At 47.5% G+C, this 15,760-nt stretch overlaps 1 protein-coding gene and 1 non-coding gene across 2 annotated transcripts in view; both read left to right on the top strand.

The window, feature by feature from the left end:
* Positions 1-15,760, top strand: part of LOC144487552 (uncharacterized) — a 119,737-nt gene that overhangs the window by 47,859 nt on the left and 56,118 nt on the right. The window contains exon 4 of the mRNA XM_078205640.1: positions 12,302-12,565. Within this exon, the coding sequence (XP_078061766.1) occupies positions 12,302-12,565 (264 nt within the window). The remainder of the gene's footprint in view (positions 1-12,301; positions 12,566-15,760) is intronic.
* On the top strand, positions 10,433-10,503 carry trnag-gcc (transfer RNA glycine (anticodon GCC)). Its single transcript has one exon. It is a non-coding gene; the product is annotated as a tRNA-Gly (tRNA).

The following is a 15,760-nucleotide window of genomic DNA, read 5'->3' on the forward strand; positions in this document are numbered from 1 at the left end:
CCAGACCCAAATATAAAACAGTGAACATTATCTCCCCCAGACCTGAATATAAAACAGTGAACATTATCCCCCCCCAGACCCAAATATAAAACAGTGAACATTATCTCCCCCGCCCCCAGACCCGAATATAAAACAATGAACATTATCCCCTCGACCCGAATATAAAACAGTGAACATTATCCCCCCCAGACCCGAATATAAAACAGTGAACATTATCTCCCCCAGACCAGAATATAAAACAGTGAACATTATCCCCCAGACCCGAATGTAAAACAGTGAACATTATCCCCCAGACCCAAATATAAAACAGTGAACATTATCCCCCAGACCCGAATATAAAACAGTGAACATTATCCCCCCCAGACCCGAATATAAAACAGTGAACATTATCCCCCCCAGACCCAAATATAAAACAATGAACATTATCCCCCCAGTCCCGAATGTAAAACAGTGAACATTACCCCCCCCCGACCCGAATATAAAACAGTGAACATTATCCCCCCCAGACCCGAATATAAAACAGTGAACATTATCCCCCCCAGACCCGAATATAAAACAGTGAACATTATCCCCCAGACCCGAATATAAAACAGTGAACATTATCCCCCCCAGACCCGAATATAAAACAGTGAACATTATCCCCCCCAGACCCGAATATAAAACAGTGAACATTATCCCCCCCAGACCTGAATATAAAACAGTGAACATTATCCCCCCAGACCCGAATATAAAACAGTGAACATTATCCCCCAGACCCGAATATAAAACAGTGAACATTATCTCCCCCAGACCCGAATATAAAACAGTGAACATTATCCCCCCCAGACCCGAATATAAAACAGTGAACATTATCCCCCCAGACCCGAATATAAAACAGTGAACATTATCTCCCCCAGACCCGAATATAAAACAGTGAACAATATCCCCCCGCAGACCCGAATATAAAACAGTGAACATTATCCCCCAGACCCGAATATAAAACAGTGAACATTATCCCCCCCAGACCCGAATATAAAACAGTGAACATTATCCCCCCCAGACCCGAATATAAAACAGTGAACATTATCCCCCAGACCCGAATATAAAACAGTGAACATTATCCCCCCAGACCCAAATATACAACAATGAACATTATCCCCCCAGACCCCAATATAAAACAGTGAACATTATCCCCCAGACCCGAATATAAAACAGTGAACATTATCCCCCCCAGACCCCAATATATAACAATGAACATTATCCCCCAGACCCGAATATAAAACAGTGAACATTATCCCCCAGACCTGAATGTAAAACAGTGAACATTATCCCCAGACCTGAATGTAAAACTGAGAACATTATCCCCCCCAGACCCGAATATAAAACAATGAACATTATCCCCCCCAGACCCGAATATAAAACTGTGAACATTATCGCCCAGATCCGAATATAAATCAGTGAACATTATCCCCCAGACCCGAATATAAAACAGTGAACATTACCCCCCCAGACCCGAATATAAAACAGTGAACATTATCCCCCCCAGACCCGAATATAAAACAGTGAACATTATCCCCCCGCAGACCCGAATATAAAACAGTGAACATTATCCCCCCCAGACCCGAATATAAAACAGTGAACATTATCCCCCCCACACTTGAATACAAAATTGTCCTGATGGATTCAGACAGCATTATCACAATATTCCAAATGTGTTTTTTCCAGGAATAGATTCAGCGGCTGCATCACTGGAGGCCAGAGATACTCTCCTCAAACTCGGCTCATGTGAGGAATCCCTCCAATGAGGCTCAGGAATGCTGCAACCAGAGTCACGTGACCACCAAGTATGTAACGGAACAAACTACCGCAACATTGAAGATGTGTTTCAGTGTGAAATGATTTGCTTCACCTGTTGCTTCAGATTAGAGAGAAAATGTCGCTTTCTGGGGTAATTTGACCTTGACCCAGGCACTTTTCAGATCTGAAAGTGATGGCCTTTAGCACAATCACAAGGCTGCACAATACAGAGGGAACACTAATCTGTTTCATTCTGCGACTATGTCGTGGTTACACGAGTGATACTTTCCACTAATTAGCTGCCAGCACCATGCAGACGCAATGACAACGGATGAATGAACACCGCTCGACAATCACCAGGCAAGACTGTTCTCTTCCTGTGGGGGAGCACTTCAGCGGTCACGGGCATTCAGCCTCTGATCTTCGGGTAAGCGTTCTCCAAGGCGGCCTTCACGACACACGACAACGCAGAGTCGCTGAGCAGAAACTGATAGCCAAGTTCCGCACATGAGGACGGCCTAAACCAGGAACTTGGGTTTATCTCACACTATCAGTAACCCCCACAGCTTGCCTGGACTTGCAAAATCTCACTGGCTGTCCTGTCTGGAGACAATACACATCTCTTTAACCTGTGCTTAATGCTCCCTCCATCTCTTTAACCTGTGCTTAATGCTCCCTCCACTCACATTGTCTGTATCTTTAAGACCTGGTTGGCTGTAGAGATTCGCATTCTACTCAGTATTCTGTAACTTGATTTCCGTGTCTTTGTGCCCTGCTTGAGAGCAGATTTCCACTCCATCTGACGAAGGAGCAGCGCTCCGAAAGCTAATGGTATTTGCTACCAAATAAACCTGTTGGACTTTAACCTGGTGTTGTTCAATCTCTTACTATGAATATCTTTGCCAGTGCAGTGCCGGGTCCTGTTGAGAGTTCCTGAATTAAAAAAATCACATATGGTGCTGTCAAAAAAGGACACAGCAGCCCTGAAAATCAGTGACATTTCAGAATATTAAACTTCAGCCAGTTGTAGCGATTGTTAATGTCAGCAAAAACAAACCAAATATCGTCAGACTATCAATCTTGGATGTGATTAACAGCTGCAGTAATAGCAAAATCCAACTCCTGCTGACAATTGTGAACTTGCAGATGTGTCAGCAAGTGGGATGACCGAGTGTATCCCTTCCCACACACAGAGCAGGTGAATGGCCTCTCCCCAGTGTGGCTGAGCTCATGTAAATGCAGGCTGCCAGACTGAGTGAATCCCTTCCCACACATGGAGCAAGTGAATGGTCTCTCCCCAGTGTGAGTCCGTTGATGAGCAGTGAGGATTGATAACTGCCTGAAACTCTTTCCACAGTCTGTGCAAATAAATGGCTTCTCCTCAGTGTGAATTCGCTGATGTGACAGGAGGCCGGATGAATTGGTGAATTCCCTCCCACACGTGGAACAGGTGAACGGCCTTTCCCCAGTGTGAACTCGCTTGTGTGCACTGAGGTTGGATGAAGACCTGAACCTCTTTCCGCAGGAAGTGCAGCTGAACGGTCTCTCCTCTGTGTGAACTCGCTGGTGTGACAGCAGGTTAGATGACAGAGTGAATCTCTTACCACACACAGAACAGGTGAATGGCTTCTCTCCTGTGTGAATTCGCTGGTGTGACCAAAGACCGGATGGCCCAGCAAAATCCTTCCCACACAAGGAGCCGGTGAACGATCTCTCCCCAGTGTGAACTCGCTGCTGTGCACTGAGGTTGGATGAACATGAGAACCCCTTTCCACAGGTGGAGCAGCTGAACGGCCTCTCCTCAGTGTGAATTCGCTGGTGTAACAGCAGGTGGGATGAGGTAGTGAATCCTTTCCCACACACAGAACAGATGAATGGCCTCTCTCCAGTGTGACTGTGTCTATGGTTTTCCAGCAAGTACGGATAATTGAATCCTTTCCCACAATCATCACATTTCCATGGTTTCTCCATTTTCCCAGCCCCAATGTGACCGTATCGATGGATTTCCAACCGGGATGGATAATTGAACCCTTTACCACAATCCTAACATTTCCACGGTTTGTCCATGGTGCTGGTGTCCTTCTGTCTCTCCAGGTTGGTTGATTAGTTGAAGCCTCATCCACATACAGACCACATGTATGGTTTCTCCCCACTGTGAATGGTGTGGTGTTTTTCAGGCTGTGTAACTGGTTAAAGCTCTATCCACAGTCAGTTCACTGGAGCGCTCTCACTTGGGTGTGTGTGTGTGTGTCTCAGTTCTTTTTCTGTCACATTAAATTTTGAAAATTTCTTCCACTGACAAAACAGGGAACTATTTCTCCCTCCACTGTCAAAAGCAATCATAAGCAATCACTGTCAAAAGCAGGTCATGATGAATCGAATGTCTGTGAATCCTCCTCTTCTAGTTCCCTGCAAAAAGAGTTTTAAAAAACTACTTCAGAACTGACAATTTCAGTTTCCACGAAACATTTCTCCATCTTATTTATCTTGAGCTGTAATCCCCATCCCACACTCTCTCTTGTCCCTGAGCTGAAATCAAACTCATTGCCCCATCTCCACTCTGAGCTCAGCTCCCTCTCCCTCCAGCTGGATTCAGTCCTCCAGACCATGTGCAGATTGAGAGTACAATCAAGGAGTCAATTATTTTCCTTCCAAGTCAGGGGACGTGCAGCCCCACTGACTCTGTTGTTACCACAATGGGCACATGTGCTCTGCTCACCAATGAAACACCACAGTGACCATTAACATGGGCCTGTTCCGAGGAAAGGCTCCATTTTGTTTGTGCCACAACAGCAGCGGAATTACCTCCTGCACAGGCACAAAGGTATCATCAGTCACAGAAAATAATTGCAGCTGGTGTCTCAAACCTCATTTCACCATTTGCTCCCAGACATTCTCAATTCAATTTTGAAATGCAAACTGAAATCTGGCATTATGTGGTAAATTAAAAACACATTCTCATGGTCATTTTCAGAATGACTATTCCCGAGAACTAATTCCCAAGTCAGTAAATTAAAATTCTCATCAGCAATGTAGGCGGCACAGTGGTTAGCACTGCTGCCTCACAGCTCCAGGGACCTGGGTTCGATTCCCAACTTGGGTCACTGTCTGTGTGGAGTCTGCCCGTTCTTCCCATGTCGGCGTGCGTTTTCTCTAGATGCTCCGGTTTCCTCCCATCATCCAAAGATGTGCCAGTTAGGTGCATTGGCCATGCTAAATTGCCTCTTCGTGTCCTGGGATGAGTAGGTTAGAGGGATTAGCAGGTTACATATGTGGGGTTACGGGAACAGGGCCGAGGTGGGATTGTTGTTGGTGCAGACTCGATGGGCCGAATAACCTCCTTCAGCACTGTAGGGATTCTATGAAATACTTTGGGAGAATTGCTATTTTAATGGGTATTTTCACAAATGCTATAAAATGATTTTTCAAAACAAATTAATATTTTCTTCAACAGATGATGAATAAATAAAACGTATTTAATAAAACAACCACTCACTGTGGGGTTCAGGATTCTAACTCGGGGTTTCTGAGCTCCAGGAACCACTAACTGAACCAGCCGGGAATTGTCTCCACAAAACTTCCCCAACTCCCTCCCGGGAAAAAGCTGCAAACTCGGGAGCTGCAGCTTTTTACTGGGGGTGTTGGGGCCTCCAGCGGGTGTTTGTGAACCCTGCCCGCCCACCTCCCAGGGTTTCCTTCCTTCCCAGAGATCAGAGTCCTCATTGATTTGAGGCCAAAGTGTAACCTCTTATTTATTGTCCCCCTCCCCCATCCTCTGATGTGAACCATCCTCCAGTGGCTGAGCCAGGATGGGGCCGTTAACCTGGGCCTGTTCCCGGGAGGGAGGGAGGGAGAAGCCCCGCAGCTGCAAACCAGGGAGCTGACAATGATTCTGAAGGGTTTGCGGATCCACAAAGTGTTTCCAAATCCTCCCAGCCACCGCCTAACGCTGACTCCGCTTCTCCGGGACAAACAAGCGCCAAGGACAGCAATGACACTGCGCATGCTCCACATCACAATGCCCGGGGACTGATTGACGGCAGCTCCGGTCCAATAGGAAGAGGGGGCAGGACTGGGGGACCGAGAAGGGAGCGGCTGGTCCTCCAACCAATCGGAGTGAACGAGGGGCGGGACCTGAAGCATGCGCAGTGCGGGTAATGGCGACGGACAGACGGATGGTTTTTACTCGGAAGCGAGATCAATACGAGGTAGAGGGCGGCGTGCGGGGAATGATAAATGTGGCGGGTGGGTGGAGAGACTTTGTGAACATGTTGTTCAAACCCAAACCCCGGAAATGAACTTCCCGGTCCCCCCCTTTGTACCAAATGGAGCGGCAGCTTGTAGTGTTAGACCCGGGCTGACTGCCGCCATTGAGGCTGCATGTGGGAGGCCGGCAGGGATTGTGATCGGAGAGTGAAGCCCTGACGTCACAATGGAATGGGTGAGAGTGTGACGTCACAATGGAATGGGTGAGGGTGTGACGTCACAATGGAATGGGTGAGTGTGACATCACAATGGAATGGGTGAGAGTGTGACATCACAATGGAATGGGTGCGAGTGTGATGTCACAATGGAATGGGTGATAGTGTGACGTCACAATGGAATGGGTGAGGGTTCCAGATGAGCTGAGACTGGGCTGGAGTCGGGCGATGGCACTGACATGTGGCCCGGTGGCACAGTGGTTAGTGCAGCTGCCTAACAGCGCCAGGGACCCGGGTTCAATTCCAGCCTCGGGTCATTGTCTGTGCAGAGTTTCTACATTCTCCCCGTGTCTGTGTGGGTTTCCTCCGGGTGTTCCGGTTTCCTTCCACAGTCCAAAGATGTGCCGGTTCGACGGATTGGCCATGATAAATTGCCACTTGATATCAGGGGGATTAACAGGTAAATATGTGGATAGGGCCTGGATGGGATTGTTGTCAGTGCAGGCTCGATGGGCTGAATGGCCTCCTTCCACACTGTATTTTATTATTCATTATTGTTAATTAATTACTATTAATGCATCTATGAATGAAGGTGGTCTTGATGATGATGTGGACATGTGGCTGGAAGCTCATCTTGGGATGAACTATTTCACCCTGGTTGTGAACAGCCTGGTTCAGCCTCAGACAGTTGCCAGGAGGAGAGATAAAGTTGTTGGTGAGGGAGTGGAGTTGTAGTGGGGACTGAACACAATGGGTTCAGTCTTCCCAGTATTTATATGAAATAAATTTCTGTTCTTTCAGTACTGGATGTCAGACAAGTCAGGATGGTGTGTGAGTTGGAGAGGAACTTGGAGCTGATGATGTTCACAGGGTTTGGAAATTCATAGAAATCATAGAAACCCTACAGTGCAGAAGGAGGCCATTCGGCCCATCGAGTCTGCACCGACCACAATCCCACCCAGGCCCTTCCCCCATATCCCTACATATTTTACCCACTAATCCCTCTAACCTACGCATCTCAGGACTCTAAGGGGCAATTTTTAGCATGGCCAATCAACCTAACCCGCACATCTTTGAATTCTGTCAAAGTTTCTGTTGATTTGTAGATGTATAAAATCTCTCTCCTCACCTCCAGCCTCTCCTACTTCTCTCTGTTTCCACTCAGAGTGTGGAGATGCCGGCGTTGGACTGGGGTAAGCACGGAAAGAAGTCTCACAACACCAGGTTAAAGTCCAACAGGTTTATTTGGTAGCATAAGCCACAGGCTTTTGGAGCGCTGCCCCTTCATCAGGTGAGTGGGAGTTCTGTTCACAAACAGGGCACAGAGACACAAACTCAATTTTCAAAATAATGGTTGGAATGCGAGTCTTTACAGGTATTCAAGTCTTAAAGGTACAGACAATGTGAGTGGAGAGAGGGTTAAGCACAGGTTAAAGAGATGTGTATTGTCTCTAGCCAGGACAGTTAGTGAGATTTTGCAAGTCCAGGCAAGTCGTGGGGGTTACAGATAGTGTGACATGAACCCAAGATCCCGGTTGAGGCCGTCCTCATGTGTGATTGACAGATCCATGCTCACTGCTTCCTGCCCTGGACGCAGAGTGCTGAAACTTTCCATGCAGGCTGCCAGACAGATAAATGTCTACATTACTGGAGTAAAAATGTGTGGAATATACAGATTCACTTCATTCCCTTCAGTTGCTGCAAGTCCCCAATTTCCCCCAGAATGAGGAAAGAAATGGAAAGGGGGAGAAAAGAAAAAGAAAAGAAAAGATGTTGCCCAGAGGCGGAAGTTTCACTCTGAAGCTTATTGGCCAACGTCCGCATTGTGACGCCACGATAGAGCGTCTGAATCAGCCAATAGGAATCTCTCTGCTCCGCAGTGACGTCTCCGGGTTCCAGTGCGCAGGCCCGGGCGCGCGGACCCAGGAGCCCCGCCCCCATCCATTGTTCCCCTCCCCCTCCACCACATCGAACCAAGGTTTCCAGGCACCGGCTGACGGCTCCGTCAGAGAAGCCGCTCGGGGATCTCCCCCTCTCCCCGGCCCGGGACTGCAAATGTGCGAGGGAGAGGGGAAGCTGCGCATGTGCGGGGGAGAACCCACCCTCTGATCTTCATGCTGAGGTGTTGACCAATGGGAAGAGTTGGAGGACCGGAAGGACTCTGGTCTTCCACCCAATCAGAGCGCGGGCTTTGTGTGAATGAAGATTGATCTTCAGATAGACTGAAACTCCCTCCTGTGGCCAACATCTGTGAGTGGGAAAGATTGGATTGTCCAGCCAGTCCACCATATTGGCCGTTCGCTTTGCGTGTTGGCCAGTATAGTGTGCTCCAGGCAGGGGGCGGGCAGAGGATAAGGAGTTCAAGGCGGGCTTAATGCGCGCCTTGCGGTGAGCTTTTGGAAATGTGGCCGCTGGGAGGAACGCCTTGGTCGGCGTGAAGTTTCTGTTTCAAGTGCTTGGGTTCGTGACTTGTGCAAGAACTTTTTGTTTCGGCTGGGGCTTGTTGAATGCTGCTCTCGCTGGGATTCCTGTGCCTTGAAGGGCGTGGCCCAGGTAGATGCAATCTCGGAGGACCCAGGCCAGGGAGGAGCCATTTGGGAACTATGGTTTCGGAAGGTTCAGCCGCGGAAGGTGTGACCCCAGACGGTGCAGCCCCAGTGGGTGTGATTTTGGAAGATCTGGCCCGGAGTGGTGGACTTTGGAGGACTGTAGTTGAGCGTTGTCGACTTCGGACGGTGGAATGTTGATGGGCGAAGCTCTGGAAGGCGGTGCCTCCGAAATGTTTCACAATTGTATGGTTGTTCAGGGATTGTTTGTTATTGTAATATGTGGTTTTCCTGTTATGATAGTTGGTGGTTTGTTCCGGCCCCCGTCTATTTTCTTGCGTTATTTGTGGCCTGGGGGGCATCCCCCCCTGGATAAAGTCACACCCGGGGGGGGTGACATCCACTTGGGGAAAGTTCTGGGTGGTGAAGCCCCGGACATAGTAACACCAGAGGGATTTTTATTCTCCGGGAGAAAAATTGGGAAGGCAGGCCCGAACTGAGTACCCTGGAGAGACTCTCCCACCGCCCCGGCTGAAATTCCGGAAGGGATTCCGGATTGAGTAGGCGGGGTGGTTTCCCCCATTTCCCCCCTCCGGCTGAACATCCGTAAGGTGTAACCCCCGGATATGAGTACCACTGGAGGGTTGCATCCCCCGGCAGGTGGACAAACCCAGGGGACGGTGCCCTTATGCTTCAGTGTTTATTTTTTGTTGTGTATAGTTGTAGTGTTGTGTTAATGTTTGTAGATTTGTAGATTATGATTTGTAAATGGAGGTGTATTTTGAGGGCAATGCCCTGGAAAACTGTAATTGATGATGAACCCTTCCGAAATGGAAGGTAGTAATTGATAAATGGATGGTGTTAGCCATCGGTAATGTATTTTTCAGATTTGTTCTTTGTTCATTTGTAATTGTTTTGTAATATCGTGTTTGTACTAACCAACGGAAAATCTTTGCATTGTTTGTGGCCTGGGGGGTATCCCCCCCCCCCCCCCCTGGATAGAGTGACCCCCGGGGGGTGTGACATCCAGTTGGGGAAAGTGTCCGGGGCACCCAGAGGGGTAACACCGGGGGGGTTTTGTTCTCCGGGAGAAAAATTGGGAAGGCAGGCCGAATTGAGTATCCCGGAGAGCTTTTCCCACCGCCCCAGCCGAATAATCCGGAAGGCAGTCCGGATTGAGTAGGTTCGGGGTGGTTTTCCTGTCCCCCCGCCTCCAGTCGAACATCCGTCAGGTGGAACCCCCGGACCTGAGTACCTCTGGAGGGTTGCATCCCCCGGCAGGGGAAAAACCCAGGGGACGGTGCCCTGATGCTTCAGTGTTTATTTTTTTGTTGTGTACAGTTGTAGTGTTGTGTTAATGTTTGTAGATTTGTAGATTATGATTTGTAAATGGAGGTGTATTTTGAGGGCAATGCCCTGGAAAACTGGAATTGACGATGAACCCTTCCGAAATGGAAGGTAGTAACTGATAAATGGATGGCGTTAGCCATTGGTAATGTATTTTTTCACATTTGTTCTTTGTGTATTTGTAACTGTTTTGCATTAACGTATTTGTAATAAACAAAAAGAAACCAACAGTGTTGTTGTGTGTGTGTGTTAGCAGCATTGAATTTGCTGCTGCAAATCATCAACATTTCTTTGCATGTGAAAGCACTGGTTGAAAGAACTGAGCAGCTTTCACTGCCCTGTGCATTGGTGGTTCAGTGGTAGAATTCTCGCCTGCCACCCGGGAGGCCTGGGTTCAATTCCTGGGCAATGCAAAGCCGCTTCTTTTACCTTAAAAGAGGCCCACATCTGTGAGTAAAACACTTTCTTTTCTCCCCCTTTCCATTTCTTTTCTCATTCTGGGGGAAATTGGGAACTTGCAGCAACTGAAGGGAAAGGAAGTGAATCCAGTCTGTACATTCCACACATTGTAGTGCAGTGGTTATCAAGTTCGCCTCACACGCGAAAGGTCCCTGGTTCGAAACCGGGCAGAAACATTTATGGGGTGGCACGGTAGCACAGTGGTTAGCACTGCTGCTTCACAGCTCCAGGGACCTGGGTTCGATTCCCGGGTTGGGTCACTGTCTGTGTGGAGTTTGCACATTCTCTTCGTGTCTGTGTGGGTTTCCTCCGGGTGCTCCGGTTTCCTCCCACAGTCCAAAGATGTGCGGGTTAGGTTGATTGGCCATGCTAAAAAATGCCCCTTAGTGTCCTGAGATGTGTAGGTTAGAGGGATTAACAGGGAAATATGTAGAGATATAGGGGTACGGCCTGGGTGGGATTGTGATCGGTGCAGACCCGATGGGCCAAATGGCCTCTTTCTGCACTGTAGGGTTTCTATGTTTGTTAGTCCAGTCAGATAGACATATATCTGTCTGGCAGCCAGCATGGAGATTTCCAGCTCTCTGTGTCCAGGACAGGAAGCAGTGAGCATGGATCTGTCAATCAGCCTCAATCAGCACCTTCAGGAGAATTGGGAGGGTGAATATTAGATACAGCAGAGTGAGAATGGAGGGAGAGTGTGTGGGATGGAGATTTACAGCTTTTGGGGAATGGGAGAGGAAAGAATGTTCCATAGAAACTAGAATTGTCTGTTCTGAATTTCTATCCTGTGCTGACATTGATGAATTTTTCAAACTCGTTTACAGGATATGAGAAGGTGAGGATTGACAGACCAAAATCTTGAAACAAACATCACATCAGCATCCGACACCCTCACTCAATTCATCGGACCTGAATATTATCAGCCTTTGAATCTGGAAGGAGAAATGTTTCTCTGTTCTGTCTGCATCAACGGGCCTTTAATATCAATGTGACTGGAAAAGCACCAAGGCACAGACACACCCGAGTGAGAGTGTTCCAGTGCACTGAGTGTGGAAAGAGCTTTAACCAGTTACACAGCCTGAAAATACATCGCAGCATTCACAGCGGGGAGAGACTGTTCCCGTGTTCTGTGTGAGATTTAACTGATTGTTTAACCTGGAGAGTCACAAGGACACCCGCACCATGGAGAAACGGTGGAAATGTGGGGACTGTGGGAAGAGATACAGAGCTCCCTGTAAACTGGAAATTCATCGACGCAGTCACACCGGGGAGAGGCCATTCACCTGCTCTGTGTGTGGGCAGAGATTCACTTGGTTATATAATCTGCAGCGACATCAGCTGGTTCATACTGGAGAAAGAGCGTTCATCTGCTTTGAGTGTGGGAACGGATTCGCTCATTTACCCGATCTGCAGAAACACCAGCGTGTTCACACTGGAGAGAGACCATTCACCTGCTTGGTGTGTGGGAAAGGATTTATGCAGTTATCCAACCTGTCGAAACACAAAGTCACTCACAGCAATGAGAAACCCTTTAAATGCTCTGACTGTGGGAGTGGTTTCAAAAGCTCTCGGGAACTGATTATCCACCAGCGCATTCACACTGGGGAGAGACCGTTCAGCTGCTCTCACTGTGCAAAGAAATTTAGAACGCCATCCCACCTGCAGGCACACCAGCGAGTTCACACTGGGGAGAGACCGTTCACCTGCTCTGTGTGTGGGAAGGGATTCACTCAGTCATCCAGCCTGCAGAACCACAATCTCACTCACACCAATGAGAGACCATTTAAATGTTCTGACTGTGGAAGTGATTTCAAAAGCTCTCGGGAACTGATGATTCACCAGCGCATTCACACTGAGGACAGACCGTTCAGCTGCTCTCACTGCTCAAAGAGATTTAGAACATCATCCCACCTGCGGATACACCAGCGAGTTCACACTGGGGAGAGACCGTTCACTTGCTGTGTGTGTGGGAAGGGATTCACTCAGTCATCTAGCCTGCGGACACACCAGCAAGTTCACAAGTGATGACGGGTTGGATTCTGCTGTTATTCCTGCCATTAATCACATCCAGGACTGAACCATGTTTATTCTTATAGTTGGTGAAGTGGAAGGGTAGGAGAGATTCTTTCTGCTGGACTGGCCGATCGCACGACTTTGCTTCCAGTGGGGCTAATGCTCTTTGAGCCTGGGAGAGCACATTGCCACTGAAATGATCCACAAAAGCTGATGAAGGACATTTATTTTATCCTGGATAGTAAATAGTGTTTTTCCCCCCACTACAGTTAGATCTGAAATAAATACAGAAAGGACTGGAAAAACGCAGCAGGTCTGGCAGCATCTGTGGAGAGAGAAACAGAGTTAACATTTCACACTACTGGATTGGGAATCAATCTAGTAAACCTCCTCTGCTTCCATGGTATTTATAAAATGGTACAGCATGGCAGCACAGTGGTTAGCACTGCTGCCTCACAACGCCAGGGACCCGGGTTCAATTCCACCCTGGGTCACTGTCTGTGTGGAGTTTGCATGTTCTCCCCATGTCTGTGTGGGTTTCATCCGGGTGCTCCGGTTTCCTCCCACAGTCCAAAGATGTGCGGGTTAGGTGGATTGGCCATGCTAAATTGACCCTTGTGTCGGGGGGATTAGCAGGGTAAATGTGTGGGGTTATGGGAATAGGGTCTGGGTGGGATGCTGTTTGGTACAGACTCGATGGGCAGAACGGCCTCTGTCTGTACTGCAGGGATCCTACGATCCTTTGTTTAATTGGAGACAAAGCTGCACCCAGTGTTCAAGATGCAGTCTCAGTAACGCCCTGTATAACTGAAGCAGAATATCTACTTCTATGTTCAATTTCTCTCATAATAAAGGATAGCATTCCATTTGTGAGAATGGTGATTTATTTGAACAAAGACTTATGAAGTTCTCTTGTTTACAATAACTCCATAACTGTCAATCACACCAGGTTCCAGTGACTTAACCATGTGGCTCGAAAGAATACTTTAAATGGTGAATTCAGGAAGTTTATTAACCATTAGAAATGTAACAAGTCAGAAAGATAAAAAAGGAAAGTATCGATTAACAGTAAAAGGAGAAAGCTCAGCTTTAACAATTGAATGTATGAACTGATGAAATTTTATGGGGAGAAGGCAGGAACATCAGCCATGATCGAATGACGGAGCAGATTCGATGGGCCGAATGGCCTAATTCTGCTCCAAGATCTTATGAACAGATTTCTCTCTATCCTTTTCAGACCAGGACATGAAGTGATGGCTCCGAAAACATGGATAACTTGTAAAATCAACAGCTCCCAACACCTCTCTGTAGGGCACAGTGGTTTGCACTGCTGCCTCACAGCACTAGGGCCTGGGTTCGACTCCCGGCTTGGGTCACAGTATGCACATTCTCCCCGTGTCTGCGTGGGTTTCCTTCGGGTGCTCCGGTTTCCTCCCACAGTCCGAAAGACATGCTGGTTTTCAGAGTAACTTCAATGCAGTGTTAATGTAAGCCGACTTGTGACACTAATAAATGAAGTTCCTGGGAGAATCCCCCAGTCACCGAACTCTGGCATCTGTTCGGGTACACTGAGGGAGAATTTAGCATGGTCAATGCACCTAACCAGCACATCTTTCAGACTGTGGGAGGAAACCAGAGCACCCGGAAGAAAACCAGGCAGACACGGGAACAACGTGCAAACTCCACAGAGTCACCCAAGCCGGGAATCAAACCCAGGTCCCTGGCGCTGTGAGGCAGCAGAGCTAACCAGTGTGCCACCAGGCCATCCTAACAAGTCTTGTTATCTGTTTTTTCTATTCTGTTGGCTTCAGAAGGGAACATTTTATAATTCTCACAGCATTTTAACCATTCTTTATATCTTTATAATTCTAAACGTTATAAACTTTTGTGTTCAAATTTACATTTCCAGCCTAACATCTGTATTAATGAATCATTTATTCTTTAATTGTCTCTCAATTCAGGCTGTCCATTTAACTAATCTCCTGCTTTACAATTGTGGGAACTTCAGTCACAAATAAGGTAGTCAAATGCATTGTTAAAAGCAGGATGTTCTTTATATAAATAAATAACAAAGTTTAAAAATCATTGGCAAACAAAAGGAAACAGGAGCATTGGAACCAGCCTGGACTTGCAGACTGAAACCCCGCCCAAAGCCTGCACGTGCTCAGAAGGGAGAGAGGTTGTGAAGAACACTCTGTAACACTTCTCCTCCCCTTAAATTTCAATCCCCCATCAGGACAGAAATACAACAAAGTAATGTCTTTAACAATACGGAAGTCTGTCAGGAGCTTTGTGGTTGCATTGCGACCTGTACAATACCACTGGTAAATCTTGTAATGGTGTTTCTGGAATGGGAGGTGAAGAGGTAGTTTGAGAATCTGTACATGAACATTCCTCTTCCACTCCCACAGCAGAGTCAACTGGCAAAGCTGGAACCATTTCCCGGTGAACATCCACAGCAGCATGACCCTCTGCCATGTTCTCAGTAATGGTTGCTGACTCTGAAACTGTTCCTGACTCGGGGTCACACCGCAAGCGAATATGGTCTTGGTGTCTGCGAACAACTCTTCCGTTTTACAGTCTCACCACCCAAGATACTGGACCACTTTGGTTTAAAATTATTCCCGGTAACCACCTTTGGTTACTCCCAAAGTTTCTGATGTAAACCTGATCACCCGGTTTGAACTGCCTCTCTTTGGCGTGGCAGTCGTGTCCCTCCTTCTGCTTCTCTTGTCTCCTGCTCACTTTTGCTCTGAGATCTGGATGAAGCAGATCCAGATGAGACTTCAACCTTCGACCAAAAAATTCCACAGGAGAGTCCGGTTGTGGATTGTGGTGTGATGCGAAACTGGAACAAAAATCTTGAGAGCTTGTTCCTAAAGTATCGCCTGCCATTCTTTTCAATCCCTCCTTCAGACTTTGAACAGCTCTTTCTGCGAGACCATTTGTACAGTAAGAAGTTTAACAACACCAGGTTAAAGTCCAACAGGTTCATTTGTTAGCAAATGCCACGAGCTAACAAATGCATTTGCTAACAAATAAACCTATTGGACTTTAACCTGTTGTTGTTAAACTTCTGACTGTGTTTACCCCAGTCCAACGCCAGCATCTCCACATCATGAAGACCATTTGTAGCCAGATGAAATGGTGCAGTACGCACATGACGTAGACCATTCCTTTACAGGAATTCCTGAA

This window comes from Mustelus asterias, unplaced genomic scaffold (assembly GCF_964213995.1).
Source record: "Mustelus asterias unplaced genomic scaffold, sMusAst1.hap1.1 HAP1_SCAFFOLD_870, whole genome shotgun sequence".
NCBI lineage: Eukaryota > Metazoa > Chordata > Chondrichthyes > Carcharhiniformes > Triakidae > Mustelus > Mustelus asterias.